Below are 26627 nucleotides of genomic sequence, written 5' to 3' on the forward strand. Positions count from 1 at the left end.
TAATTCGACCTGGAAATATTCAAAGCGATCATCTTTTTTCAGCTGGCTTCCAAATGTGTGGAAATACTGTAGAAGTCAAGATATGCTTAAGAACAAAAAAAAGGACTTCTCTCCTGGAGTACTTCCGTGAACACCCAGACACTGTAAACCAAACCAAAAATGGAACCACAATACCTGCCTGGATTATATTTCAAGACTTGCTTACTGGAACGTATCTTTGAAGTGCACACAACAGATTACAGAATGAATTTCAATAAAGATGGGTAAGAATTCACCCGCCAGACTAACATGGACTATGGAAGCAGATAAACAAAAATTATGCCGTGTGGTTGTTTCCTTTTTAAGTTAAAACCATGCAGATTGTTGCTTTGGAGATATACACATATTTACCTAATCAAGGTACAATAATGTAGCAAGCAAGTTACAAGTATTGTATAAGTGGGAAGCAGTGTGACCTAGCAGATAGTGCACTGGACTGGAATTCGGGAGACAGATTCAATTCTCAGCTATGCCACTTCCCCTCCCTATCCTTTACAGATGGTACTGACCTCCTTGGTGAAGTGCTTCAGGGTGTACTGTTGAAGAGCTCTAAATAAAAACTAGGTATTGTCAAATATTGTTTTCCTCACTGTCACAAAAGAAAGTTTTAGAACAGTGAAAACAGTATTGAGGGAAATGCCTGGAAGATGCCTCAAACAGCAGAATTCACAAGTTGGCTATAGATTAAGTAAATTTAAACAGTGAATGTAAACTTAAATATACCAAAGGAAGCATTACTGAAACATTGCAGAACAACATAGAAATGCATGTACTGCACTCATGCCCAATGGAATGGCAGTTTACTTTAAGCAAGATGTATGAGGTAAAGACAACACCCAAGTGTTCTTTTGAGGCAACTTGTCTCATTTGCATGCATTTACCAAGTGGTATGCAAGCCTTTAGAAATGAGAACAGGAAAGCAGCCCATCCTTTACTTCTGCTGAAGAAAAAGCCAGTTAAAGCAAATTTAAGCCAAGAATTATTTGAATACTGTGGCTGCATAAACTGTGGGGTTGACCTTACAAACCCCTTACCCTGGAGAACAGTCTCATTGAGGTCACCGGGACAACTTAAGTGAGAAAAGGCTTAAGGGATAGGGCCCTGTATTCGTATCATGAAAATAGTAGCTAATCAGTTGGGGGTAATTTAGTTCTGTCAATTTTAGGAAAAAGGTCACTTCACAAAAGTCTCTAAGTTGAATAAAATTACCATGGTTTCTCCATGCAGATTAAAAAACCCCAAACTGTTGCCAAATTAAACCATGAAGTATATGCATAGCTAATATCTCCATGACTATAAAGTGGATATTGACTTATGATAGAGACACCAGCTTTTAAGTAAGTGAGAAACTGTGTGTGGACCATTTTCTCTCCCAAATATTCTCAAGGCTTCTAGCAACTATCCTGCTTCAACAAATGAGACTCAACATTTTAGGCACTTCATTCGATTTTACCAGGTTCAGTTTATATCAACAACATCCTATCGTAAAACATTAACTTGTTTGTGTTGAACTACTGAGCCCTACATTATAAAACAATCCCATTCTAAAACAACAGCTATCTGAAGGAGAGCTGTGTAAGCTCCCAAGTTTGTCTCTTTCACCAAGTGAAGTTGGCCCAATAAAAGATTACCTCACCTACCTTGTTTAATTACTAAACAGATTAAAACAAAAAACCAAAACCAATGTTGTCCAGCAGATTTTAAGTGCTCTATATAATAAAACTACCCAGGGAACTTCTTCCAGGTAGAAATGATGGTATCATGGATTATAAAAATGGAGCTTCCTGTCTTGGGTAAACAGGTCTATAGAATGGTAACAGGACACTCCCTACAGAATTCTGACCAGACGGTTAATTTCTCCCGTATCAGTAATCACTGTAATAAGCGCTCTAAGACCTGCAATTACCATATAAAAAAGTACAACCATTCAGCTAAAGTCACAAGGAGACAACTGTAGCCGAGTAGCAAACAAAGATCCGAGGCATGAAAGACAATACGGAATGTGGTTAAAAATCTCTCTCCAAGGAAGAATACGGATTCACCAGAACTTCATTGCTCTGACTTGCCCTGCTCCCTCCCCCATCCCATTATTCACTTTGGCTGTCTGAATTTCACATGAGCCTGAGTCAACTGCTGAACAGATATATGCAAATTCGCTTTCGATGCACCTAGGCTCCTTACACAGAAGCAAAAAATGACTTCTCAGGGCAGAAACTGAAGTTCAGACATCTCCTGACACTGCTGGTTTGCTTTTTGTTACTAGCTTGCGAGGCTTCTCGGTAACGCACCAAAGGTCCAGTGTCCCCCACGAACAGCAGCCACTATGCTCTAAAGGACACATTTCCAAACAACCACCGAGGATTAGCAACAAGAGCACAAAACTACTGCACAAAACTACTGGCAAGCTGTCCCTGAATTCGTATTGGTCACTCCTACAAGATGGAACAGGCAGGTCTAACCGACGGGAGGAAGGAAAAAGGAATAAGGGTGGGGGAGGGGGGTGTCAATTTTCAAGTTCAGAGTTCTGGATCAACGCTGGGAAGATACTTCTGTATTCAAAATACTACAGTAACGGTGCAAGGGTTTGGAAGTGCTATATGCAGCCAAAATGGCGCTGAGAATAAAAATATAATTTAAAGGAAGGTCGCCATATTGTAAACAGTGAAGCAGGGAGAGAGACAGAGACAGCAACCTCCATTATTCCCAGCAGCTGCAGCAGCACCGAGGCGCTCAGCGATGCCAGGCCAGCCCAAGAGAAGCAGAGGCGACTTCCCACCCGCCGCAGCCCCGAAGGGATCCCCAGGCAAGGCAGCCCTGAAGATGGAGCGGGAAGAGGAGAAACTTCCCGGCTGAAGCCCCGGGGGCATGCAATAACGGCAATGCAAACCGCAGACCGACAGCTCGGCTTCTCCTCTCGCCTCTCCTCGGCGCCTCAGCACTTCACCCAAAAAGAAGAGGAGCCTCCCCCCGCCCCCGGGCACCCGAGCGAGCCGCCGAGCCCCGTGGAAAGGGCGCTCGGGGCCTTTTCGCCTCGGCGGCTCCGGGTTAGCTGGCGGCCGCGGGCCCAGCCCTCGCCGGGTTTTGTTCCCGCAGACGCTGCGCCAAGCTAGCGGGCAGGGCTCCGGCGAGCCGGCCGGGCCTTACCAGCACTGGAGGTGGAAAGCGGCCGGGCAGTGATCGCAGCACAGCAGATCCCCGCCTTCCTTGCAGCTATCGCAGCTATCGTGGTTCGTGGCCCGGCCGCTGCGCCGGGCCTCCTTCTCGGGCCTGCGGCTCCTCTTCTCCCCGTCCTCGCTCTTCGGGGGCGCCAGCAGGGCTTGGATTTGCTGCACACACAAACAGAGGGGCGGTGAGGGGCTGGGCCCAGCCCGGGGACGCGGCCCCCCACCCCGCCCGAGCCCCCGCGGCTGCTGCCGGGCACGGCGGGCCGGCCCGGCCCCTCCGCGCAGGGGCCGCGGGGGCTCCCGGCCCCGCGGGTTGGGGGGGGCGGCTCACCTCCATCAGCCCCCCGGAGGTGTCCAGGTCGTACACGATCGTCTTGGTCTCCATCTTGCCCCACATTCATCCAGCCCGGGCGCGGCGGGGGGCCCGGCCCCACGGGCCCCGGCCCCTCCGCGGGGGCGGCAGCGGCGGCTCCTCGCGCGCTCTCCGGGGGCAGGCGGGCGGGCGGGGCCTCAGGCCGGTCCCGGCGGGGGGCGGCTCGGCGCGGGCGGGCGGGCGGGCGGGGGCCCCTCGCCCCGGGGGAGGCGGCGGCGGAGGCGGCGCTCGGCCTATCCCACGGGCCGCTGCTGCTTCCCCGTCCTCCTCCTCCTGCCGGGCCCGGGGGAGGCCGCGGGGGGCCCCGCGCCCAGTGCCATGCCGGGGAAGGGAGGGGCGGGGGGCGGGCGGGACCTGCGCAGGGGCTCCGGGCTCGGCTGGGCTCCGCTCCCTCCGCCTCAGACACACAGGAGGCGCCGCTGGCTGCTTAGGGCCCCGCCACCGCGCACCCCGCGCAGGCGCAGCCCGCCCGGGCCCGGACACCCCCGCCGCGCAGGCGCAGCCCGCCCGGGCCCGGACACCGGCGCGCAGGCGCAGCCCGCCCGGGTCGGGCTCCGGAACCTCGCCACCCCACGCGCAGGCGCAGCCAAGCTTGGCTCGGACACGACCACGCAGGCGCATCCCAGGTGGCATAGGCGCCCCCGTCCGCCCAGGCGCGACGCAGTGAGGCGCCATTCCCGCGCAGGCTCACACCGGACGCCCTCCAGCCCAGTTCCGGCGCAGACTCAGTCTGACCGGCCCGGCGGGGAACCCCTCCTCGTCCCGCTCTATCCCCGCGCAAGCGCAGTTCAGTCTGCCCATGCATTCCACGCGCATGCTTAAATTCTCCATTTGTAGGCAAGCTCGGCCCAGCTGTAATGGGTCTGGCGTGCCGGTAGGCGGCGCGCTCCGCAGGGCGGCAGGGGGCGGAGCGCTGTGCTCGGCGCTGTACAAAGAGGGGCCCAGCCAGCTCTCAGGGTGGAGCCACAGACGAAGCATAAAGCTGTGTTCCTGCCTCCCTGCTGTCTCATCGCCCTGGCACGTGCCCACCTCGCACCCGGCCTCTCTTTTCTGGGGGGTGCCCAGTCCCATCCTTCACCCTACGGAGCCCGTGTCTGAAAACCGCAGCCCGGGCAGCTGGCACAAATGGCAGCAGTGCCCTGGGGCTGGGGTGCCCTTGGCTTTGCCAGCCTGGCAGCACTGGGGAGCTTGGTGCAAGTAGGGACCGCTCCTGTCTGTATTCACTGTCCCCTGTGTCCATCAGGCACTGGCCTGGGGTACCCCAACACTGACTAGTGCAGATGGGCTGGTGTCCAAGGGGAGGGGGTTCAAGGTGGAATAGAAACATGCCAGGGAAGGGGGAGAGAGTCTGAAACCGCCTTTTTATCCCAGAACCGCTCCAGTGTGGGCAGCAAGCGTGTATCGTGAGCAACCTTGCCCTGTGCTTGAGAGCCCGTCTGTAGTGGGGAGGGCAGGTGAGTTGCCATGCCCAGTCAGTCCTTGGCCTCTTGGAGCCTGCCATCAAGAGTGCTAATTGTGGGTTGGGTGGGGAGACAGAATGGTACTGAGACCCCCCAGCCCACCTGGCACAATGTCTAGTCACTCTTGACCTGGGCTGGATTTGAATGGCTGCACTAGCTATGAAAAGCCCAGTCTTTGGCCCCATTTGGCCCCTCTGCAAAGCACAGCTCTTAGGAGGCTACTCACCCTTCCCGGGGGCTGATGCCAGCAGCAGCAGCCAGTACCAGAAGGGTTAGCCAGGAATGTGCTTCTTCTGGGGGGCGCGCCTCACACCACATGGTGTGTGCAGGAGAATAATGCCATTTCTGGCAGGCCCAATTCCGGGCAGTGACATCAGCCATGGCACCGATACATAGCTCTGGGCTGAGCCAGCCACAGCCAGCTGGGCTACAGCCCGGCCCTTTGCCATATTCCTTTTTAATGTGGGTTCATGCTTCCTCCCGCCCACCAACAGACAGCGTGTGGATAAAGCATGAATGAGCTGCGTGGCCTGGTGTGTGTGTGTAATCCCTCTCCCTTGGCTGTGTCCTGGTTTCATTGTTCGCCTACCCGCAACCACATGCAGTGATCTCAGCGTGCCTGGCATGGAATGTCATGTCCAGGGGAGCTGCTGGGGAATGGCCCCCTGGCCTTGCTGTCGTACTTTCTTCCACTGTCAGCTCTGTTGAGTTTCAGCGGCAGGCCTGGGCTCTGAGCCCTGCATGGCTTCCTGTCCGTGCGTGCCTGCAGGAGGAAGTGGCTTCCACTGACTAACAGTAGCAGCAGCAGTAGCTTCAGGTTGTGTTGCTTGCAGCCGTGATGAGTTAAATGCCACACAGTTGTAGCTGCGCCCCACACCACATGTTGGGGAATTGCTGCCTTTTTGGAGCCAGGTGCTGCTCGCAGCATTTGCACAACATGCTTGTGATTTCTGTGCTAAGCGCTACGGATATCATTGCTCTGAAGGTTCCCCAGATTAAAATGCTTATGGGCCAAAAAAGCCCTTGGAATGCTGTGCTTTGTGGCCTCCGAATTCCCTTGGGCTGTCACTTCGACTGAGTGCCGGGGCGTCAGCATTACCGAGCCACCATCACACTCCAGCAGGGAGACTGTACAGTGCAATATTGTCTCACAAGCCCATTTAACTTCCCAGCATGCCAAGCACCAGGATCCGTAGGTATAAGCAGAATCTTGCTCCTTTCCACTGGCCTCCTCCTTCCTGCTGCTGCATACAGGGCTGTCACCCCGGGGCGGTCACTGTGGGGGCTTCTCCTGTGGTGGGTTCATCGCCTTTCTGCCTATGCCCAAAGAAATGCAACCTATGGAGTGGAGCAGTCTGAGCAGGAAGTGTGGCTGTGGGTGGCCCACAGCCCAGCTGTGCTTGTGTGCAGCAGGTTTCCTGGTACGTGCTTGTGTCTGGGCCTGCTGTGGAGTGTGACCTCCCTGGGTGCTGCACTGCACAGTGCGGGCCTGGACTACAGGAATACAGGCCGCATCCCGCTCCGAGCACCTGGCTGCTACAGCTAGGCTCGAGGCGAGAGGTGGGCAAGGGCTGCCCTTCCCCACGGTTATCAGGAAGCTCTCAGTGGTTAGCACTGGGCCAGTCGCTATCTCCCTGAAAGGGATGAATTGGTGAGAAGGCTCCACCCCCCCCCCCCCCCGTTTTTGTTTGAACTCAAACAGCCTGGCCGCTGGCTTCTGTGATGGCGCCAGGGAGGATCGAGGAGTGCTTGCACCTGCTTTTCTTCCTCAGCGTGCGGTTTCCGTTCTCCAGGCACAAGAAATCAAATGAAGCAGCCCCCGCACCATACACCCACCTCAGGCAAAGCTCTGGGGACCGAGAGGACGACCCGGGGGTCTCTGCTCTTGAGGATCCCCAGTAACTCACTGGCAGGCAGCAGCGAGGCAATTCAGCGACCTGTGCGTGGAGGCCCGTGTGCTTGCCAACGGGGAGTCAACGCCCATGAGCTGCTCAGCTCTCTCTGACGCTGATGGGCGCCGTGGGAGTGGCACCCTTGCCAAGGCCAGGCAGGGCAGGCGCTCAGCCAGCAGCTGCTCAAACAGCTCAGGAGCCAGGTGGACCCTGGAGAAATCTTGGGCCAGTCCTGTGGGAGGCTCTGGGCCAAGTCCAGGGTGATGGAGGGCGAAGGTGGGGCAAGTCACAGGCTGGTGTGACATGGGGGTGGAGCAGTGTTACCTACCTGGCAGCTGGATGGGGGCAGTGGTGTAGCGGGGCAAATGGCCAAGAGGAGGGTGCAGGATCAAACAGACCCCCCCCATCCCACACATCAGCTTGGCTTCTCCTGGCAGGTTCGGCTCAGCTTCCACTGCCTTGGGCTGCAGGGCAGCCACTTGGTCCTGAAGCAGTGGGAACCCGGTAAGCACCCCTCTGGCCATCCCAGCTGGGCTCGTCCAGGTGCTGAGCAGGCCCTGCCCGATTCAGGGGCCTGGCCGTAGCTAGCTGTCTTTGGCCTTTCTCCTGCAGCCCAGCCCGTGGTACAAGCCCCGGTCCATAGAACTGACCCCCTGGACTCCATGGAGTCTCTGGCATGCTGGCCTTTTTGGAGAAAACCCTCTGCTTGGGGGAGGGTGTTTGGGGGTGGTTTATTTAATTTGGCAGATGAGGGGGGGCTGCCAGGGGCTTTTTTAAGTCGGTGGAAAGGGCTTTTCGACAAGGAATGTTCTGCAGCGTTTCCTGCAGACAGGCTTGGATTCGCCTGATCCCCTCTGGAAGACTGTCCGTACCCAGGTCCCCAGCACTCACGCGCTTCCCCCGGCCTTTGGGATCTGCATGCTCCCAGAGGTGTACTGCTGGCACGTGGTTCATAGCCTGAAATACAGCTCCGGGTGGACGGAGCTGGGGCAGCCTTCCCTGGCATCGGCAGCTGACTGGGCACCAGTGAAGAGCTGGAGCACGGGCCTGACACGCTCCTGGCAGCCCTGACCATGGTGGAAGCAGGCGGCTGCACTCCCAGCTGAGTCCAGTGCATGTTCTACAGGGACACAAGGGGGTCCGGGAAGGTCCCATGGGGCTGCCCTTCTCCTGTGTCCTCCCATTGCCTCCCCCCGGAGCTCGGCTCGCAGCGTCCCGCTCCATCCAGGACAGTGCCCAACTTCCCCAGCCAGGGGGTGGTTGGTGTGGTGGGACCCTGAGTACGTCTGCAGCAGGAAGTAAGGTTTAGACATTGCCCCGGGGGCTTTCAGTGGGGTTGCCCTCACTGCACACAGGTGGTTCTTTGGGATGGGGGTACGCTGACGGGTGAGGAGAGGACGCCCCAGCTCAGGCAGAGAATTCAGGCCGCCTGCCGCTCTCGTTCCAGGGGAGGAAGGTGCGAGGAGGTTCCCTGTGCTCAGGGATTGCAGGCCCCAGGAACATGGCACCACCACACAGAGCAGGTTCTTCTAAAACACCAGTTTATTAAGGAAACAACTGAAAGAAAAGCCTGGCTCTTCTCCCCAAGATGGACCGGGCGGCAGAAAGCTGGGACTCTACATGACATTTTACACGTGAAAAGCTTCCTGCCCAGGCTGGGGCTTGCCAGGCCCAGGGGCTCTGGCTGGGTCGGGGGGCAGCAGCACGAAGCCCCCCTTTCCCTAGCAAGGGGCGAGACCTCACTGCCCCGCACAAGCACTCTTGCCCCTCATGGAGACCGTGCAGGGCTCCCCATCCCTCCAGCACCGGTGCCCCTTGCTGGTGGGACGCCCTGTCCTGTCCGTCTCCCCAGCCTAGCCTGCTGCTTCTCACTCCCTTCTCACAGAGAACAGCATGGCACGCCCCGCGGCTGGGCTGGCGGGCAAGGGGCCCTGGCAAACGGGGGATGGGAGCCGCTTGGGCTGGCGTCTCTCTCAAAGCCCCATCAGGGCTCTCTGGGAAGCAGCTGCTGCAGCCAAACACTCCCTCCTGTCCTGGCGCCACGCGAGGATCTTTGCAGCAGTGGGACAGCGACTCAGAAGGGCCCGTGAGGCAGAGCGGGGTGGGCTGGGCTAGATACCCGGGGGGCCAGGAGGCTTCTGGCTTCTGGCTGGAGCTGGTTGAAGCTTGTGGCCACCACCTCAGGGAGAATGGCATCTTGGGCACAGGGGCCTGGCAGTAATGGGAGCTGGACCCTGGGCAGGTGCACCTGGGTGGGAGAAAATGTCTCCCTGCCCCAGCCTCCTGCAGGGTCTGGGCCTGGATCCAGAGACCACACTGCCGCATCAGCGCCTGCCGCAGCCCATGCACAGACCTCCCCAGGGGTCTCCTTGGGCCACATGGGACCGAGCCGGTGTCCACCCCCCATCTGCCTCCTGCTGGCCATTTGGCTGGAGAAAGGCTGGCAGTGGCTGGCGGAGCCCAAGTCTCGTTGTGCACACAGCCAGAGTCTGGCTAGCTGGCAGGGGTGTGAGCTGGCTCTGGGGAGCTCACTATTCAATGCCTGCCCTCACTGCTTCCCGAGCCAGGCAGGGGAGGGAGTGACCCCACAACGTGTGGGGCTGGAGGTCACTGTCCTGGGGTCTTAGTGGCAGTCTTGGGGGGGGGGTCCCTCAGGCTGCCTCACGTGGGCACCCAAGGTGCCCCGAAGCCCGCGGAGCAGGATTCACGCCCAGGCAGGATGGCTGCCCATGCAGGATGGCTGCCCATGCAGCCCGCAGGGCCACAGGCCTGGCTACTGCAGCATGCTCACAGCAGCCACACACGTGCTGAGTGACCTGCCCTCATCTGTGACCGTCCCCAGCCACTCTAGGTGGGGGCAGGCGCTGGTGTGAGCAGGGGAAGCAGTGTGACCTGCTGGGGGCTGGCAGACCAACGCCAACGGTAGAGCCCAGCCGCATGGAGGTGCCACCTCAGGATGGGGCTGTCAGTTCCCAGCCCGCTGCTGAGCCCCTGGAATCACACGCCCTTCTGGGGCTGGGCGGAAGGGTTTACACCCTGCCCGCCACTCACAACCTGGGAGAGGCTTGGGCTTAGCCTGGGCCGCCTGTGGGGGAGACGCTTCTCCAGTGCCCCCCACCTGCTGGGCAGCTGGGGGCTCCCCCCAATGAAACCCGGCTGTGGGGCTGAGCCGCAGCCTGGGGTCGCTGCTGCCCCCTCTGCAGGCCCTGAGCCTTGTAGTCCTGCGGTTCCCATAGAGTGCAAAGCCCCCCGTCTCTCTCTGTGCCAGTCCGAGAGACCCGCCCTGTGCTTGCCCACTCAAACCCACCTTGGCCACCCCCTTGCTGGTCAGCATTCGCTGAGGCTTTATGCCCTCCCCAGACCCCAGGACAGCTAGGCCAGAGCACGTTCAAGCTGTCCCTGCCCCAGCTGCTGGGTCCTTGGCCCAGGCCCACGTTACCGCCACTTCGTCTGTGACCTGCATGGCAGGAGCACTGCAGCCGCTGTGCCCAGAGGATGGCTGGCACCTGCACATGCTGCACGGTGCTGGGCCCCATCTCTGTCCAGGCTGGGCCCTAGCCAGGGCCACGGGAATCTGGGCTGCAGCCACTGCCTGCTTGGCTCAGGCCTCCCCTTTAAACCGGGGGGGGCAGGCAGGGGGCTTGCTCCCTGGGCTGGGGATGTCCCCACTCTAAGCCACGTACAGTTCCTCCACGAACCCCGTTGCAATGGCAGCTTGTTGCACACTTCAGCTAAGATGCAGGCCTGCTGCTGCTCATGCAAAGGGAGTGCAGGGGCGTCTGGGCCCTGCCCTATGAGCTTTCTCCTACATCCCAAGGCCACAAGGGTCCCTTGTGACCACCCACTCTGAGCTCCGTATAGCACAGGCCTGAGACCCGCCCCAGTAATCCCTTGGGCAGAGCTGTTAGAAAAACAGCCTGTCCTAATTTAAAAACGGTCAGTGACGGAGAATCCGCCCCAGCTCTGGGTCAGTTGTTCCAATGAGTAATTCCTCTCACTGCTAACGATTTACACCTTACTTGTGCCAGTCTGAACTTCCTAGCGTCAGCTTCCAGCCACTGGCCCGGGTTAGACACCCCTCCGCTACACAGAAGAGCCAGCGCACTATCTAATGTTTGTTCTTCTCATAGATACCTATAGACGGGGAGCAAGTCACCCAGAACCTTCGCTTTGCCAAGCTAAATAGTCTGAGCTCTATGAGTCTCTCTCTATGAAGCAGGTTTTCTAATCCTTTCCACATTCTTGGGGCTCTTCTCTGAGCCCCTCCCAATCTATCACCATCCTTCTTGAATTGCGGGCCCCAGAACTGGACCCAGGATTCCAGCAGCAGTTGCATCAGGGCCACACACAGAGGTAAACGCTTTTTTCAGTCACTGCTTGGCATGACAAGTCCCCCAGCCTGTAACACGGCCTGCAGTCTCTGTCCCTCCACGCTGACATGTAGCCGTATTCACACACAGTTTACCAAGCGTGCCACACTGCTCTGCAGCAGTGACCTGGCCTCTTCATTGTGTAACCACACCCTAGCTGTGTGTCATCTGCAAACATCATTGGTGATGATTTGATGTTGTCTCTTGATGATGTTAAATAGCGCAGGGCCAAGAACTGCCCCACTGGACACACCTGCTTGATGACGATTCCCCACCTACAGTGACATCTGGAGAGTCCTTACCTACCAGCTTTTAGTCCACGGGAAGTGGGCCAGATTGATTTTACAGAATTCTAATTTTAATGTCGGTTTTACCCTGGCCCTAGAGGCTGGCAGCAGGGGCGGGCTGTGTTCCTGGGGGGTGACTTAGGTGTCTCACACAGCGAGACACAGTGCTTGATATTCAGGGTGCCGTGTGCCCGGGGGCACAGTGCCATGCCAGCATTCCTCTAGCCTACGACCATGAGCTAATGAAATACCCTGCATTCTGCTACCCCTGCTACGCACACAGAGGGAGGGTGGGGAGTTGCAAATACTCATTGAGGTACAACGTGTCTCTGAGTAGTTCCAGGGATGGGTGTTTTGCTCCCATGCGCCAGGCTCAGAGCCTCCTTCTGCTGCACCATCCAGTATGTGCCAGAGGAGGGCAAACTTGCATTTGGCTTCAGCAGCTCATCTCCCTGGCTTGGCAGACCTGGGTTGCTGCACTGTTATCCAGGCTGGCTAGCTGCCCCAGCTCCCTGGCTGCAGGCAGGATTTGGCTCTGGCTCCAGGGAGCGGTACGGGGAGCAGGTGCTGGAATCCAGTCACTCCCCATCTGAGAAGCAGGAGACAGTGACTGCAAAACGTCCAATTCCACGGCGTGCATACTGCCAGCTGGGAAGTCCTAGGCCATGGCGGAGACCATGGGGCAGCACACAGCTCTGCCCGCGGCTGGCTCCGGCTGGCTGCACACTCAGGGAGGTGATGCTGCGGTGCTGACATTCGCTCTGATTTTCAGTTTTCTCCACAAGCCTGAGGGCGAAGCTGAGGCCCTAGAGCCGACTCAGCAGCGGGCTCCTCACACCTGGAGTACGCCGGGCCTGGTTCAGACCCCACGAGCTACAGCTCAGCGCCTGGGACACGAGGGGCTGAACAGGCTCATGGGAAGGAAGTGTCTCCTTGGGCTGGGCCAGGCTGGCGATGGGAGGGAGGCCGCGGCGTTATCCCCGGCCACAGTGGGCAGGAGCAGGAGGCTGTGTGGCTGCGTCTGGCCTGGCCTGGCCGGTCCTGTGCACAGCTCCATGCGGTGTGACCGCGAGTCCGGGGCCCATCACACCCATGTGGAGCCCAGAGCCCCCCAGTTTCTCTGTGCACAGACCCTGCTGGGCTGGCGGCTGGGGCTGGGTGGGGCCGCGCCAGCAGGAAGGGGCCAGGCCAGGGAGGGGAGCAGAGCTGCTGGCTCCTGCTTGAGCAGAGTCTCCTGGGGACAATATTTACAGTCCCTTCCCGCAGGACACTGGCGGGGTGTCCAGAGGGGCCAGTCGGTGTGGGGGGGCCGAGGACAGTGCTGCTGGGGCTGCCCTTCCTCCTGGCTCAGCTCAGCTCGGCCTAGATGGAAACCTCATATTCCCTGGTGTCCTGGAAAGGAAACAGACTGCAGGGGGTTGGACACTTGCCAGCACTGCCAGGGCGTTCTCCACCCAACCCCACTAGGGGGCAGCGTCCCCACACTCCTTCCTCCCCATCCCCCTCACGCCTTCCCTTCCTCCCGCCCCCTTCCTGGGGGGCAGCGACCCTCCTCTCCCCGCACCTTTCCGCCCCACCGTTGGGGCTCCCTTTGCAGCCCCCTCCTGGGATTGGACATTGCTGCACAAAATGACCCCTCTCCGGCTCCACACCCATACTGGGGGACTGGGGGCAGTTCCAGCAAGGGCCCAGGGCACTCCCCAGCGGAGGTGCATGGGGCTGCCCCTTTGCACAGCTGATCTCAGCCCTCTAATCCAAGCCAGCCCCCAGCTCCTGGCAGTGCCCCAAGCACCTGGGTTTACCTGGGGCCAAGCTGCCAACAACCCTGTGTGGCCCGAGGGCTGGAGGGGCCCGAGTGAACGGGGCTCAGTACTTACTCCTGTCTCGTAGGCAGTGTTGTCAAAGGCCGATTCCACAGTGATGTGATCATAGGGGTGAGAACCAGACAGGGGCAGCTGCAGGGAGGGTTTCCCCTGGAGCCTGCAGGTGAAAGAGACGAGCAGACAGTGACCCCAGCTCCCAGGGCTGGAACTGACAGACAGGGCTGGGCAGGGGGCAGACAAGAGAACATGGGACCCAGGCTGGGGGGCAGGGGCAGACAGGGCTGGGGGACAGATGGGGCCGGGCAGGAGGCAGATGCGATTGGGTGCGGGGCAGATGAGGCCGGGCAGGAGGCGGACAGGGTTGGGTGAGGGCCAGTCGGGGCCAGAGACGGGGGCAGAGGGGCCGGGGGCAGATGGGGCCAGGGGCAGACAGGGCCGGACAGGGGGCAGACGGGGCCGGACAGGGCGCAGAGGGACCAGGGGCAGACGGGGCTGGGACAGATGGGGCCAGGCAGGAGGCAGACATCCCCTGCCCCCCCCCAGGCACTCACTTGCAGACGTAGAGGTAAATGCCTCCGATGAGCAGTGCCACGACCAGCACTGGCAGGAAGATGGCGATGGCGACGTTGGGGCCCTCCTGCGGGTTCCCCGAGGGCGAGACCTTTGCAACTGCCGGAGAGCCGGGGAAAGGGAGCGGGGAAGGGTACAGAGACCAGGGCAGCGGGCAGGGGAAGAAGAGAATTTACCGGGGATGAAACCAGACTCCCTGGGCAGCTCGGTGGGGATCCTGCACCCCCCTTCTCAGGGCACTGGGGTTCCACCCCCCCATGTGCTTCTGTGACAGGTGCCCTGCGCGGACATGGGACCCAGCCTGCAGTGCCTCCTCCCCACTCACAGGGGAAACGGCGCCTCCTGCTGGGCAGCCACATCCCGGCTCTGCGCTCGCTGCGAAGCCCAGCCCAGCTCCCTAGATAGCCCCCCCCGCCCCCGCCCCCATGGGCACCTACCCCCACCGGCGCCCCCACCTGCATCCCCGCCCCCATGGAAACCCACCCCCACCCGCACCCCCATGGGCACCTACTCCCACCAGCACCCCCATGGACACCCACCCCCACCCCCATGGGCACCCCCATGGACACCCACCCCCACCCCCATGGGCACCACCATGGAAACCCACTCCCACCCGCACCCCCATGGGCACCTACTCCCACCAGCACCCCCATGGACACCCACCCCCACCCCCATGGGCACCCCCATGGACACCCACCCCCACCCCCATGGGCACCACCATGGAAACCCACTCCCACCCGCACCCCCATGGGCACCTACTCCCACCAGCACCCCCATGGAAACCCACCCCCACCCCCATGGGCACCCCCATGGAAACTCACCCCCACCTGCATCCCCACCCACATGCCCATGGAAACCCACCCCCACCCCCATGGGCACCCCCATGGAAACCCACTCCCACCGGCTCCCCCAACCACACCCCCATGGAAACCCTCCCCCACCCGCATCCCCATGGGCACCTACTCCCACCAGCACCCCCATGGAAACCCACTCCCACCGGCACCCCCATTGACACCCATTCCCACCCCCACCGGCACCCCAATGGAAACCCACCCCCACTCGCATCCCCATGGGCACCTACTCCCACCAGCACCCCCATGGAAACCCACTCCCACTGGCACCCCCATCTGCATCCCCGTGGATACCCATTCCCACCGGCACCCCCACCCGCAAGCCCACTCGCACCCGAACCCCCTCTTTGATCCCTCCTTTGCCAAATCTCCCTGGGCCGGCCAGTGAGCCAGCAGTGAGCCCAACCCAGCTGCCCCCCACACCCAGTGCCGTCACTCCCTGTGTTTCTGCATGTCCCGATGGTTCAGTGTCATCTGCTCTCCCCACCAGTCTCCTGGCCCCAGTGGCTCTCAGGCCACCCCCCTCCAGGCCTCTGCCCCAGAGGGACCCCCCGGCCCTCTTGCATGGCAGAAAGCGAGCGAGGCTGAGGGCTTGAGGGTACCAGGACCCCGGCTGCAGGCAGGCCAGAGGGGGCTGCACGCCGGCCAGAGGGGGCTGCACGCCGTGTTCTTACCGTCCAGGTTGCGGTTGCTGTAAAACTCATCATAAGCAGCTGGAAGAAGAGAGGGAAGAATGAAAGGCGGGAAGGAGAGCCAGCAGCTGGGTCGAGCAAGGGGGGCAGGAGTCCAGTGCATGGGCTGCTGGGGACCAGGGCAGAGCCAAGGGCCCCATCACGTGCTGGCCCCAGGCAGGGCAGCTGAAGCTCAGAGTGGTTATTAAGTGAGAGCCTGTGGCCGGTGCTTTGCTAACAGCTTGGCCCAGTGTGGCCCCCCTGCCTTGGGGCTGACGTGGGCACATGCTCCGTGCACCGTGGGGCGGGAGCATTAGAGTCAGGCTGGAGAAGGGACAGGCAGCTTTGCAATGCCAGGGAGACGCTAGCACTGGCAGTGGCAGGGGGTGTCCCTGGCACACTCACCATTCAGTCATGGAAGGGGCGGGGGAGGAGCTGGCATGCCCAGGGCACAGTGACCACAAGGCAATCCCGCCGGAGAGGGCCATTCTGCGCCCCACAGCGGAGGGCCCTGCAGGGAAGGTGAGACGCCAGAGGCCAGGGGGACTGGCTGGGCCGCACACACTGTTTGCTAGTCCCAGGGCAGACTCACCAGCCTTGCAGATGGGAGGAGAGCTGTTCCACTGTGAGGGGTGGCCGGGCACACAGCGGAGGCTCCCCTCCCCCAGCAGCACGTAGCCTGTGGCACATGAGAAGCGCAGGGTTGTCCCGGCCTGGTACAGCCTCTTCTCCGGGGTCTGGATGCCGTTTTCCGGGGCGCCCGGGTTGTGGCAAGGCTCATATACTTCCGCTGCAAACGTGGAATGGAGCTGGGCTGAGACACACACCTGCAGCTCAACCGCGGGCAGAGGGGCTCGGTGTGGGGCTGGAGCTTCCTTTGGGGGCTGTGGGGAGCCTCCCCCACGGGGCTCAGCCTGGCCCAACTGCTGGGGGACTCTTGCCAGGGCTGGGAGGCGGGCAGTTCCTTGCCAGGCTGCGGCCCAGGCCCTGGGGGACAGCCCAATGGGATGCGGTGCCCCCCTCCTGAGCATCCCATGCTTCAGGGTACCAGCACAGGCTGCAGGGCCAGGGCTCTCCCCGACCCTGGAGACAAGCAGCCAGGTGCACCGTGACCAATTTTGCGGGGAGGTTACAGACAGCCAGCTGGAGCAGCAGGACCCCACGGAAGCACCTGGCTGAGCTTGGACTCACGGGTGCACTTGGGGAGGTGGTCGCTCCACTTGGGGCCCCCGGCCTGGCGGTCCCGGCAGGTCAGCAGGCCGCCCCCTGTCAGGACGTAGCCCTTGTCGCAGACGAACTGCACGGTGGAGCCCACGGGGAACTTGGAGCTGGAGATGATCCTGCGGCTGTGGTCCACGTCCCCGGGGTCCTTGCAGGAGGTCACTGTGCAGGGGAGGGAGGGCAGCGAGACTCACATCAAGCTGAGGGGCAAGGGGGAGATGCCTCTCCGCACGGCTCAGGGCCTTAGGAGGTGTGAGGATGTGACGCAGCAGGGAGGGGGGAGTGTTGACCTGGGAATGTGCCCTGGGGATGGGAGACCTGAGAGCCTGTCACCTGAGCCAGGAGGGGGAGGGGGAGGTAACACCTCTGCCCAGGAATGTGAAGACAGGCTGCAGGAGGGGCCTGCTGGGGGGGTTTAGTTTCAGTTTGGGGCTGGGTGGAGGAACACAGGGAACCCCAGGGCTGGGGTCTAAGCTCCTTGCTCCCCCAGAAGGACTTGTCTGAGGGGTCCTGGGTGTACCCACAAGCTCTGTTTTGGACTGTGTTCCTGTTGTCCAAAAAACCTTCTGTTTTACTGGCTGGCTGAGAGTCTCAGTGAATCCCAGGAAGAGGGGTGCAGGGCCTGGACTCCCCCACACTCCGTGACAGGAGGGCTGGAGCCAAGTGGGGCTGTGGCCCTTAGCTCTGCAGGGTGTGGGGGGAGGGGAAGGGAAGCTGCTCGGGGGTGGGGTGGGGGGGTGGCAGCCCAGAACTGGATACTGCTCCTGCTCGGATTGTGGGGGGGCGAGGCTGCAATCCCCACAGCCTGCCCAGCTATGCCGTGGCAGGCAGCGTGGCTAGTGGTCGAAGCACAAATGCCTAGAGTCTCTTCCCAGCACTGCCACCCATGCCTGGCAGGGCGAGGCCTCCAGCCCCTCTGCACCGCAGAGAGGGACACAGCCAGACCCCCGGGCGCCCGGAGCCCTGCCCCAGGGCTGCAATGGGTAGGTGAGAGTCCGGCCCTCTGGGGCTGGCATTGAGGGCACGGAGCTCCAGCAGGGGGAGCTCTCGGCACAGCAAAGCCTGCCTGCCCCAGCCGGCCTGAGCAAGGCAGCCTGGGCACAAAGGGGTGCAGGGTTGTTTGGGGGAGGCGACTGTTGGCGTCCTGGCAGGGCTCCGGTCTGGGGGATCTTGTACCCATCCCCACCCTGCTAAGTGCCTGCCGCCTGGGGGCAGCCCCACCCACCCCTCCCAGCTGGGAGCCCGGTTCCGAGCTGACGGGGTAGGCAGGGCGCTGTCCCTGGGAAAGAGGGAGGGAGCGGGAGGGGCCCTCCCCTCCCAACCCGTGCTCCAGCAGGAGCAGCCAGTGCTTGAGGGAGACCCAGGCCGGGCCAGCATTATTGTCCCCTGGATGGCAGGGGGCCCGACCAGCCAACACTGGTGCAAAGGGGCCAGAACTCCAGCAAGCGCTGGGGGGCAGCCCCAGAGGGCAGGGCAGGCGGGGAGGGGAACCCCGTGGCAGTCTCTGGGATGTGCGGGGCAGCCTGCCCCAGCAGTGACCTGAGCTCACCCCTCTCACAGGTGGGCAGGTCCCCGCTCCAGGTCAGGTCCCAGTGGCACATGAGCAGGTCCGTGCCCACGAGCTCAAAGCCAGGGTAGCAGTGGAAGTTCACCATGGTGCCGTGGATCAGCTCGGGGTGGGATGTGGTCTTCCAGCCGTTGGGGATCTCGGGCAGCTCGGGGCACGTGTCGTTGCGTGGAACCTCTGCAGGGAGAGCCAAGTGAGACCTCTGCCAGCACAGGAGCCTGGCCCCACAGGCTGGCTGCAGGGCATGGCGGGGGGCACAGCTAGCGGTGCTCAGAGCTCTGCGGGGTTGGGGGTTAGAGCAGGGGGGCTGGGAGGCAGGACTCCTGGGTTCTATCCCCAGCTCTGGGGGGGCACTGGTGGTTATGGGAGGGGGGACTGGGAGGCAGGATTCCTGGGTTCTCTTCCCAGTGCTGGTGGGGGTCCCTCACCGAAGAAGTGGATGACGAAGCCCTGCTGGTAGCCAAAGACAGCGCCGCCGGGGTCTGACTGGAACTGGATGGTGACGTCGGCCATGGCCGTGTAGAGCTTGAAGCGGCGGTGGGTGCCCGTGTACTGGCCCAGGATCCGGGCTGTCAGGTCATCCCCGTCGTAGAATGTGAGGATGTCACCCTTCCCAATGTGCAGCCTGGGGAGAGAGAGGGGGCTGGGGCAGACGCCCTGCAGAGGGGACCTGTAGAGCCCAGCTTAGCTGGTCCTGGCCCTGGCCCTGGCCCTAGAGGGGACTCTCCCCCTCGGATGAGTGAGGCTGTGTGGGTGTGGACTTCACTTAGAAGGGTTTCAGCCAAGACCATCCTGGGGCAAAGGGAGCCCAGCCCCGGCCCTGGCCCCTTTGCAGCCACAGACTCTCACGGTGAGCAGTGGAGAATTGGCTGCAGACTCAGGGGACGAGGGGTTCCCCACAGGGCTCGCACCTCTGCCAGCCATCCCCAGGGCACCCAGTGATCGCCCGGGGGCAATCCATAGGCCCTTGCTCCCCCTCATGCCTGGCTCAGTGCCTCCCTGACACTCACACTTGGATGTCCAGCATGATGCGCTTGTCCTCCTCCACGTGCAGGCCCCAGATGCAGTCCTGGCCCTTGCCATAGGCCTCCGGCCAGTTGGGGGACAGCACCACGCCCGCTGAGTCTGTGATCTCCCCGCTGCACACGGCTGCAGGGACAGACGACACTGAGCTCCTGCCCCCTCTGACCCCTGCAGCCCAGAGCTACGGGGCGGGAAGCCTCACAGCAGCCCCCCTTCCTGTCTCAGCGAGCAGCACAGGGGGCTCTCAGTGGAGCGCCTGGGCCTCAGCTCTGCACAGGCCTGGGAGCCCAGGGGAACAGTGCCCTGCCTGCTCTGGCTGGGCGGGCCCCTGCCCTGGCTCAGCTGGTCTGTCCCCCCAGGCACCTGCCTGCCCCCTCCCCTGCAGCCTGGCTTGGCCTCAGCAGACAGACCTCGGCACGCCGGCTCCGTCTCGTTCCACTGGGGGTCGCTGGGGTCCACGCACTCAATGATGATGGAGCCCTGCTCCAGGGTGTAGCCAGGGTCGCAGCTGAACTCCACCGTGGTGCCCACGGCATAGGTGGCGTTGCTGGTGGTGAAGTTCCCGCACTTGACGAAGGGCTCATAGCAGTGCCCCTGCTGGAACGCTGAGGGCGGAGGGGCAGAGGGTTAACGTTGCCACCCAAAGGGGGCCGGGATGACAGTGTCCGCGGATCCCCGGCAGCACAGGGCTCGTTCTCCGGGGCCCTGGGCCAGGCGTCTCTCCATGCTCCCTGCGGGGGTCTCAGGGCTTACCTTCGTAGCGGAGCGCCACGCCGGTGGAGGCGCCGTTGCTGTCGGTGGTGAGCTCGAGGAAGAAGTGGCGGGCGGTGCTGAGCAGCCCCTCGATGGGCAGGTACTCCACCTCGAACGAGTCGTACACCGGCGGCGCCTCCGTGCTGTTCCCGTTCCGGATGACGAGCCTGCACAGCAATGGTCACAGAACCAGCTGGGGGGGGCACAGGCCTTGGAAGATCCCTGCGGTGTGGCCGCTGGGTTCTAGGGGTCTGTGGCTCAGCCTGCTGGAGGCCCCTGTGTGCATCGGGAGAAGGCAGGGAGACGAGGGGCACGGCTGATGCCTGGAGGCAGGAGGGCAAAAACCACAGGTGCAGGGGTGACACTATACCCCATATTCGTCATAGAAATATTGTTATCGTAGGATTACAGCATTACTAAGATACGGTTTGTGCAAGATAAGGCATGTGAGATGTCATTGGAAGTTATGATTTGCTGAGTATGATTATCCTATTTGTATGCATGGAGCATTTTTGTATCTAAAGTTAGGAATATTGACTATACATCTGTACTACAAAAATGTTTACACCTAGGGAACGCCCACCAGACAGAATGCAATCAGTCTGGCTGGCTAGCTGCAGACGAGCCAGTGGACCATTGGGAGAACAATAGGTCTTTGAAGATGCTAATCTCCCACCTTCCCGGGATGCTACAAACAACCTCTGACTCCTGGCTGCTTTGACACTGCAGGGTCCTGTGATTAAGTCACCTGGTACTGGACTCCATGATACAATACCAGTATTTTCCCACCGGAGGGGACTGGACGGGATGGGGCAGGGCAGGAAAACAAAGGATTCCTGCCATACGAAACACCTATTTAAGGCAGGGGAGAGATAATCAGGGTCATTTTCACTGAATCTGTGCCCAGCATGACTGCTGCATGCACCTAAGCAACAAAGACACAGGGGGGAGAAGGACTGAGCGCAGGCAGGGAAGGTGTTTGGCCTGTGAAAGGGATACCTGGAGTTTTAAACTGCAAGCAAGAGCAGCTTGCCTTCAAGAACCTCTGCAGACTGCCCAAATCAACATTTAGGGTGAGAAATTATTACTTGTAACCAGCTTCTTTAGTATTTTAAGCTTATCTTCGTTTTTGTTTTATTTGCTGGATAATCTGCTTTGACCTGTTTGCTACCCCTTATAATCACTTAAAATCAATCTTCTGTAGTTACTAAACTTGTTTTGGTTTTCTCTAAAACCAGTTTGTGGAATTCATAACTGTGGGTGGGGAAAAGCTGTTGAATATCTCCCTCCACCCCGAGGAGGGGAGCAAATTTCATGAGCTTATGCTTCACAGTTCTCTGAGCTGCACAAGACACTATAGGTTTGGGTTTGTGCTCCAGAGGGGGTGTGCACGTGAGTGCTGGGCAATTCCCTAGCTGTGCTGATTTCAGCGTCTGCGTCCTTCTGCAGCTGGGTGTGTCCCTACCTGGGTGTGTCCCTACCTGTGTGTGCTGGAGGAAGCTTGAGGGCCTGGCTCAGCAGGACAGTGTAAGGGAGCCCAGGCTGGTGGAACAGGTGGGCTCAGTGGTACCCCAGTACATCAGGCGGCACCCTGGAGGATGGGTAACCCATCACACAGGGGAGCTGTGGTGCCCTGGTTATCTCCTCTGTCCCCTCTCCTAGAGGGGGCTCAGTGGGAAGGCCGGCTCAGGCATGGAGAGTCGGAGGGGAGCCCCTGGTTGGGGTGGGAGCCCAACACCTGTCACTGTCCATCAGCACTGGCTAGAGCTCTGACCAGAGAGCAGGGCAGCCTCAATGGCACAGCTGCTCTGGCATGTGCCATCGGTGGGTTTCAGAGCCAACATCCATTTGCAAACACATGTTGCAAGTCCTACACAGTGTGGCAGGGGAGCTCTAGCCCCCCAGGCCTCACAGACACGTCCACCCTGCTCCCCTGAGGCTGCACCCTCATAGGCCCTTCCCTTGTACAGGCCCCGCTCCCTGCCCCGCACCTGTCATCATCCTCAGCCAGCGCGACCTTCTCGAAGTGCAGGTGCAGGCGATGGCCCCTGGGGGCCTCCAGCAGCCACTGGCAAGTCAGGTTGCTGCTGTAGTTGTTTGGGAAGCCGGGCGAGATGATGCGTCCGACGGTGGCATTTCTGATCACGCCTCCGCAGGCCGCTGCAAGGGGAGGCCGAGGGTTAGGAGCACTGGGGGGATGGCCGCCAGGCAGTGGCTTGCCCAGGCGGGGGCATCGGAGATGGGGCAGGCCGACTGGCTTGCCCCCATCAGAATGCCCTTGGCCAGATACTGCCCGACCTTGCAGCAGTGGGCAGAGGGCAGTGCCTGGAGCCGGGCTGCAGCTGCAGGGCAGTGGTTGGAGCGTGCCCAGTGCTTAGGGGGCACCCCATAGCCTGTGGGAAGGTGCTGGGGTGCAGAACCCTCTCTTAGGAGGAGACAGCCAGTCAGGAGCTGGCGTCTGGGGCCAGGCTCAGGCTGAGAAGGCCAAACTCACGTCCCTTGTGAGCAGCTAAGGTCTGCTCTGGCAAGGCCTGTGCCCAGCCAGTGGGGCATCCGGCAGCACTGGGCAGCCCCTCCCCCCAACTCACCCAGGCAGATGGGCTCCCGGCCGCTCCAGAAGGGCCAGGTGGCGTTGAGGCAGGTGAGCACAGGCGGGCCCTGCAGCTGGTACCCTGTGATGCAGTAGAAGTGGGCGCTGCCCCCAGGGTGCAGGCTGGTGATGGAGATGTCGCCGTAGGCCGGTCGGGAGGGGAAGCTGCAGCTCAGCAGATAGGCTGGAAGGGAGGAAGGGAGAGAGAGGGGCATTGAATGGCAGGGCCTGGCAGGCTGAATGGCTGGAGCGATGTGCTCCCTGGCTTGGCATGCCTGGTGCCCGGGGGTGGGTGCCCCGTGCCCGTGGGGGCGGGTGCCTGGTGCCTGTGGGGAGGGATGGACTCAACCATGTCCCTGCTTCATGGTTGCACCCCACTGGCCCCAGTCCCCCCAGGGCACCAGGCTGTCACCCCCTCACTGCCCCGCACAGCACTGACCCAGGGCAGAGGGTGCCACCACAGCACCTGGGTGTTTTGCAGCACGTGGCCATGCCAGGCTGCCGTGATGCTGGAACACTTTTAAGCGTGGGCATGCTAAAAGCCAGACCCCCTTACCGTCCGCAAATCCTCCCACCCCGAGCTGGGACCAGGAGCAGGGCCATGTCTTTGGGAGGGGGGGACCTGGACAGGAGTAAGGGGGCCGAGGCCAGGACCACAGCTGGGGACGGGCGCGGGACCAGGAGCGGAGCCGCTGGGTGTGGGGCCGGCAGCCAGGACCCTGGGGGGGGGCCAGAAGTGGAGCCTCGTGTAAAACCTGGGGGTGCTTCAGCACCCCCCCACACCCCTAGTTCCTGCACCTATGCCAAGCTGGGCATCAGAGGGATCCTGCCCCACAATGTGGGTGTCACGCCCTCCCTCTGAGAGCCACAGGCAGGAACTCGGGGTGGAAGGAGGTCGGCTTTCCCTCCTGGAATACCCAGCTGCTGAGCAGTTTTCTCTCCTCTCCCCCCATTGTATGGAGACCCAGAGCCTCTGGAAACACAGCCTGCCCCACCTGCCCAGGCAGCACCCAGTGGGCGCAGTTACAGAGACATGGGTCGGACACGGGTGTTGTCCCTGATCCCAGTCGGCAGGTGGCAGCAAATCCTTCTGTATGGCCAGGCAGCTGGCCGGAGGAGTGCAGCCCCCCAGGCCCCACCCTGCCCACAGGTGCTGCCCGCCCAGGGACACCGCTCTGCCAGGCTGCAGGCGGGGAGCCAGACTCCTCGCTGTCCTTCTGCCAGGGGAGCTGGCGTTCCCCACCCCGCCAAGAGTCCTTTGCCCCTGCTGATGCCTTGGGAACCCCAGGAGCCACGGGTCCAGACTAAGTGGGCTGCTCCCATGGGGCTGCACAGCCTGGCTGCTGGCATCGCCAGAGTGGGCGGGGGTGGGGGTATGCAGGTGAAATCTGCCCAGGTCACGCTGGGTCTCAGAAGGGAACCCAGCCCCTGGCTCTGTGCAGGCCGGGGGTGCTCGGGGAATGACTGGGGCAGGAGCCGGAGGGGGGCTGGCAGCACCTTCGCATCTCCACGCTGGCCGAAGGGTGCTGGACAAGCGGGGTGTGAAGGGCAGCTGACAGTGAGGGAACACGCTGGTGCCCTGGGGGACCGCAAACGTGGCTGAAGATGCAGCGCCCCTCCCCCTCTGGTACCCGGCTCACTTTGCCCACACACCCAGGCACAGCCATGGTGCAACAGAGGGGACACTGCTCATAAACCTTCCTGCCCAGACCAGCCTCTGCGGCTCAGGGCTACACACTGGCTGCGTGAGCTCACAGCCTCGGCTTGCGAGGTCACTCCGCAGCAGCACGCTGTGATGTCACAAAGAGGTGAGCCTGACCTCAGCTGGGGCGGAGGAGGGATTTGGACGAGCGAAGGGTCCCGGGGGCACTCCGGGAAGAGCAGCCACGGCGCTCAGAGCACCGACCTCTTCCACCAAGCCAGCACCAGCGCCAGGCAGAGCAAAGTCTAGTTCTAGTGCAGAGGAAGGGCAGGGCCCTGGGCCCCTTTGCATGCGAGTGATGCCCAGCCAGGGCCCCTTTGCACACCAGCGTGATGCCCTCCCAGGGCCCCTTTGCACACCAGCGTGATGCCCCCCCAGGGCCCCTTTGCACACCAGCGTGATGCCCCCCCAGGACCCCTGTGCACACCAGCGTGATGCCCCCCCAGGGCCCCTTTGCACACCAGCGTGATGTCCCCCCAGGGCCCCTTTGCACACCAGCGTGATGCCCCCCCAGGGCCTCTGTGCACACCAGCGTGATGCCCCCCCCAGGGCCCCTTTGCACACCAGCGTGATGCCCCCCCAGGGCCCCTTTGCACACCAGCGTGATGCCCCCCCAGGGCCCCTGTGCACACCAGTGTGATGCCCCCCCAGGGCCCCTGTGCACACCGGCGTGATGCCCTTCCAGGGCGCCTTTGCACACCAGCGTGATGCCCCACCAGGGCCCCTTTGCACACCAGCGTGATGCCCTGCCAGGACCCCGTGCCCCTTTGCACACCCTGGCAGCCAGCAGAGATGAAGACCGAGCCCAGCAGAGCCCAGACTCTCACACTCAGGGGCTGCAGCTGACTGTGCAGTGTCTGTGGGTGACGGGGGGGTGAGACCATACTGTTGGGGGGGGGTCACAAGCAGTCCAGCGCCTTCCCTAGGAGCTCCCCATGTGGGAATCAGCAGGGGAGGGGAGCAGGGATGGGCGCGACGGCCAGTGGTAGCCAGCCCAGGGCTCTCAGTAGCGGAGGGCCTGACCCTGCTGTCAGGGAGCAGAGGGTGACTCTCAGCTCATAGAGCCCCTGCCCTGGTGGGAAATGCCCCGGGCCCAAGCACCTGCGGAGGGGGGCTGGGGTACCCAGGCATCTGGCTGGCGGTACCACAGCCTGGCCGGTGGGAGTGACTGAGTCATGCCCAGCCCCTACCTGTACCCAGAATACCCCTGAATCCGGGGTGGGGAGGGGACTGGACCCATCACACAATAATATAAAGGAGCGTGAAGTGCGGCTTTTCCCATTAATTTGCTGCATGTTGCCATGGCGACCCCGGCCGAGGGACGCACTCAGCACAATCTGTCGTTATTTTTCCATTAATAGCGTCAGGGCGGCACCAGGCATGTGGGTGAGTGAGGGCACGTCGGGGGGGCAGCACATCCCTCCCAGGAGATTCTGGTGCAGACAGAGACCCCCCAGCCCAGTGCTGAGCGCCCCTTGGGGGTATTGCTTTGCTGAGGAACCTTGGGCAGGTTAAGGAGACAAAGGACCATGGGAAATGGGAAAGCAGGCACCCCCCATCCCCAAAACCCACCGAGCTCCGCCAGCGCCCCTCAATCCCGACCCGCAGCCCCCTGATAGCCCAGCCCTGGGCTCCCCCATCCCCGAAACCCACCGAGCTCCGCCAGTGCCCCTCAATCCCGACCCGCAGCCCCTGATAGCCCAGCCCTGGGCTCCCCCATCCCCGAAACCCACCGAGCTCCGCCAGTGCCCCTCAATCCCGACCCGCAGCCCCTGATAGCCCAGCCCTGGGCTCCCCCATCCCCGAAACCCACCGAGCTCCGCCAGCGCCCCTCAGTCCTGACCCGCAGCCCCTGATAGCCCGGCCCTGGGCTCCCCCATCCCCGAAACCCACCGAGCTCCGCCAGCACCCCTCAATCCCGACCCGCAGCCCCCTGATAGCCAGCCCTGGGCTCCCCCATCCCCGAAACCCACCGAGCTCCGCCAGCGCCCCTCAATCCCGACCCGCAGCCCCCTGATAGCCCAGCCCTGGGCTCCCCCATCCCCGAAACCCACCGAGCTCCGCCAGTGCCCCTCAATCCTGACCCGCAGCCCCTGATAGCCCAGCCCTGGGCTCCCCCATCCCCGAAACCCACCGAGCTCCGCCAGTGCCCCTCAATCCCGACCCGCAGCCCCTGATAGCCCAGCCCTTGGCTCCCCCATCCCCGAAACCCACCGAGCTCCGCCAGCGCCCCTCAATCCTGACCCGCAGCCCCTGATAGCCCAGCCCTGG

The 26627-nt window shown here is 61.6% G+C and overlaps 2 protein-coding genes across 5 annotated transcripts in view; both read right to left on the reverse strand.

The window, feature by feature from the left end:
* Window positions 1-3705, reverse strand: part of PHF12 (PHD finger protein 12) — a 44638-nt gene extending 40933 nt beyond the window's left edge. The window contains exons 1-2 of one of the 3 annotated variants that reach the window (XM_048823737.2): window positions 3535-3705; window positions 3184-3365 (exon numbers count right to left, since the gene is read on the reverse strand). In XM_048823737.2, the coding sequence (XP_048679694.1) occupies window positions 3184-3365; window positions 3535-3600 (248 nt within the window). In that variant the 5' untranslated portion in view covers window positions 3601-3705. Of the gene's footprint in view, window positions 1-3183; window positions 3366-3534 lie in introns of those variants that run through there. The other 2 variants (XM_048823735.2, XM_048823741.2) reach the window with 2 other exon arrangements.
* Window positions 3706-8452: 4747 nt separating this feature from the next.
* SEZ6 (seizure related 6 homolog) overlaps window positions 8453-26627 on the reverse strand; it is a 71002-nt gene continuing 52827 nt past the window's right edge. The window contains exons 5-17 of one of the 2 annotated variants that reach the window (XM_048823500.2): window positions 22653-22838; window positions 22056-22224; window positions 20065-20231; window positions 19722-19916; window positions 19299-19437; window positions 18717-18913; window positions 18271-18465; window positions 16692-16883; window positions 16093-16290; window positions 15504-15542; window positions 13960-14077; window positions 13463-13565; window positions 8453-12993 (exon numbers count right to left, since the gene is read on the reverse strand). In XM_048823500.2, the coding sequence (XP_048679457.2) occupies window positions 12961-12993; window positions 13463-13565; window positions 13960-14077; window positions 15504-15542; window positions 16093-16290; window positions 16692-16883; window positions 18271-18465; window positions 18717-18913; window positions 19299-19437; window positions 19722-19916; window positions 20065-20231; window positions 22056-22224; window positions 22653-22838 (1931 nt within the window). In that variant the 3' untranslated portion in view covers window positions 8453-12960. The remainder of the gene's footprint in view (window positions 12994-13462; window positions 13566-13959; window positions 14078-15503; window positions 15543-16092; window positions 16291-16691; window positions 16884-18270; window positions 18466-18716; window positions 18914-19298; window positions 19438-19721; window positions 19917-20064; window positions 20232-22055; window positions 22225-22652; window positions 22839-26627) is intronic. The other variant, XM_048823499.2, reaches the window with a different exon arrangement.

The sequence above is a fragment of the Caretta caretta genome, chromosome 17, assembly GCF_965140235.1.
Source record: "Caretta caretta isolate rCarCar2 chromosome 17, rCarCar1.hap1, whole genome shotgun sequence".
Lineage (NCBI taxonomy): Eukaryota > Metazoa > Chordata > Testudines > Cheloniidae > Caretta > Caretta caretta.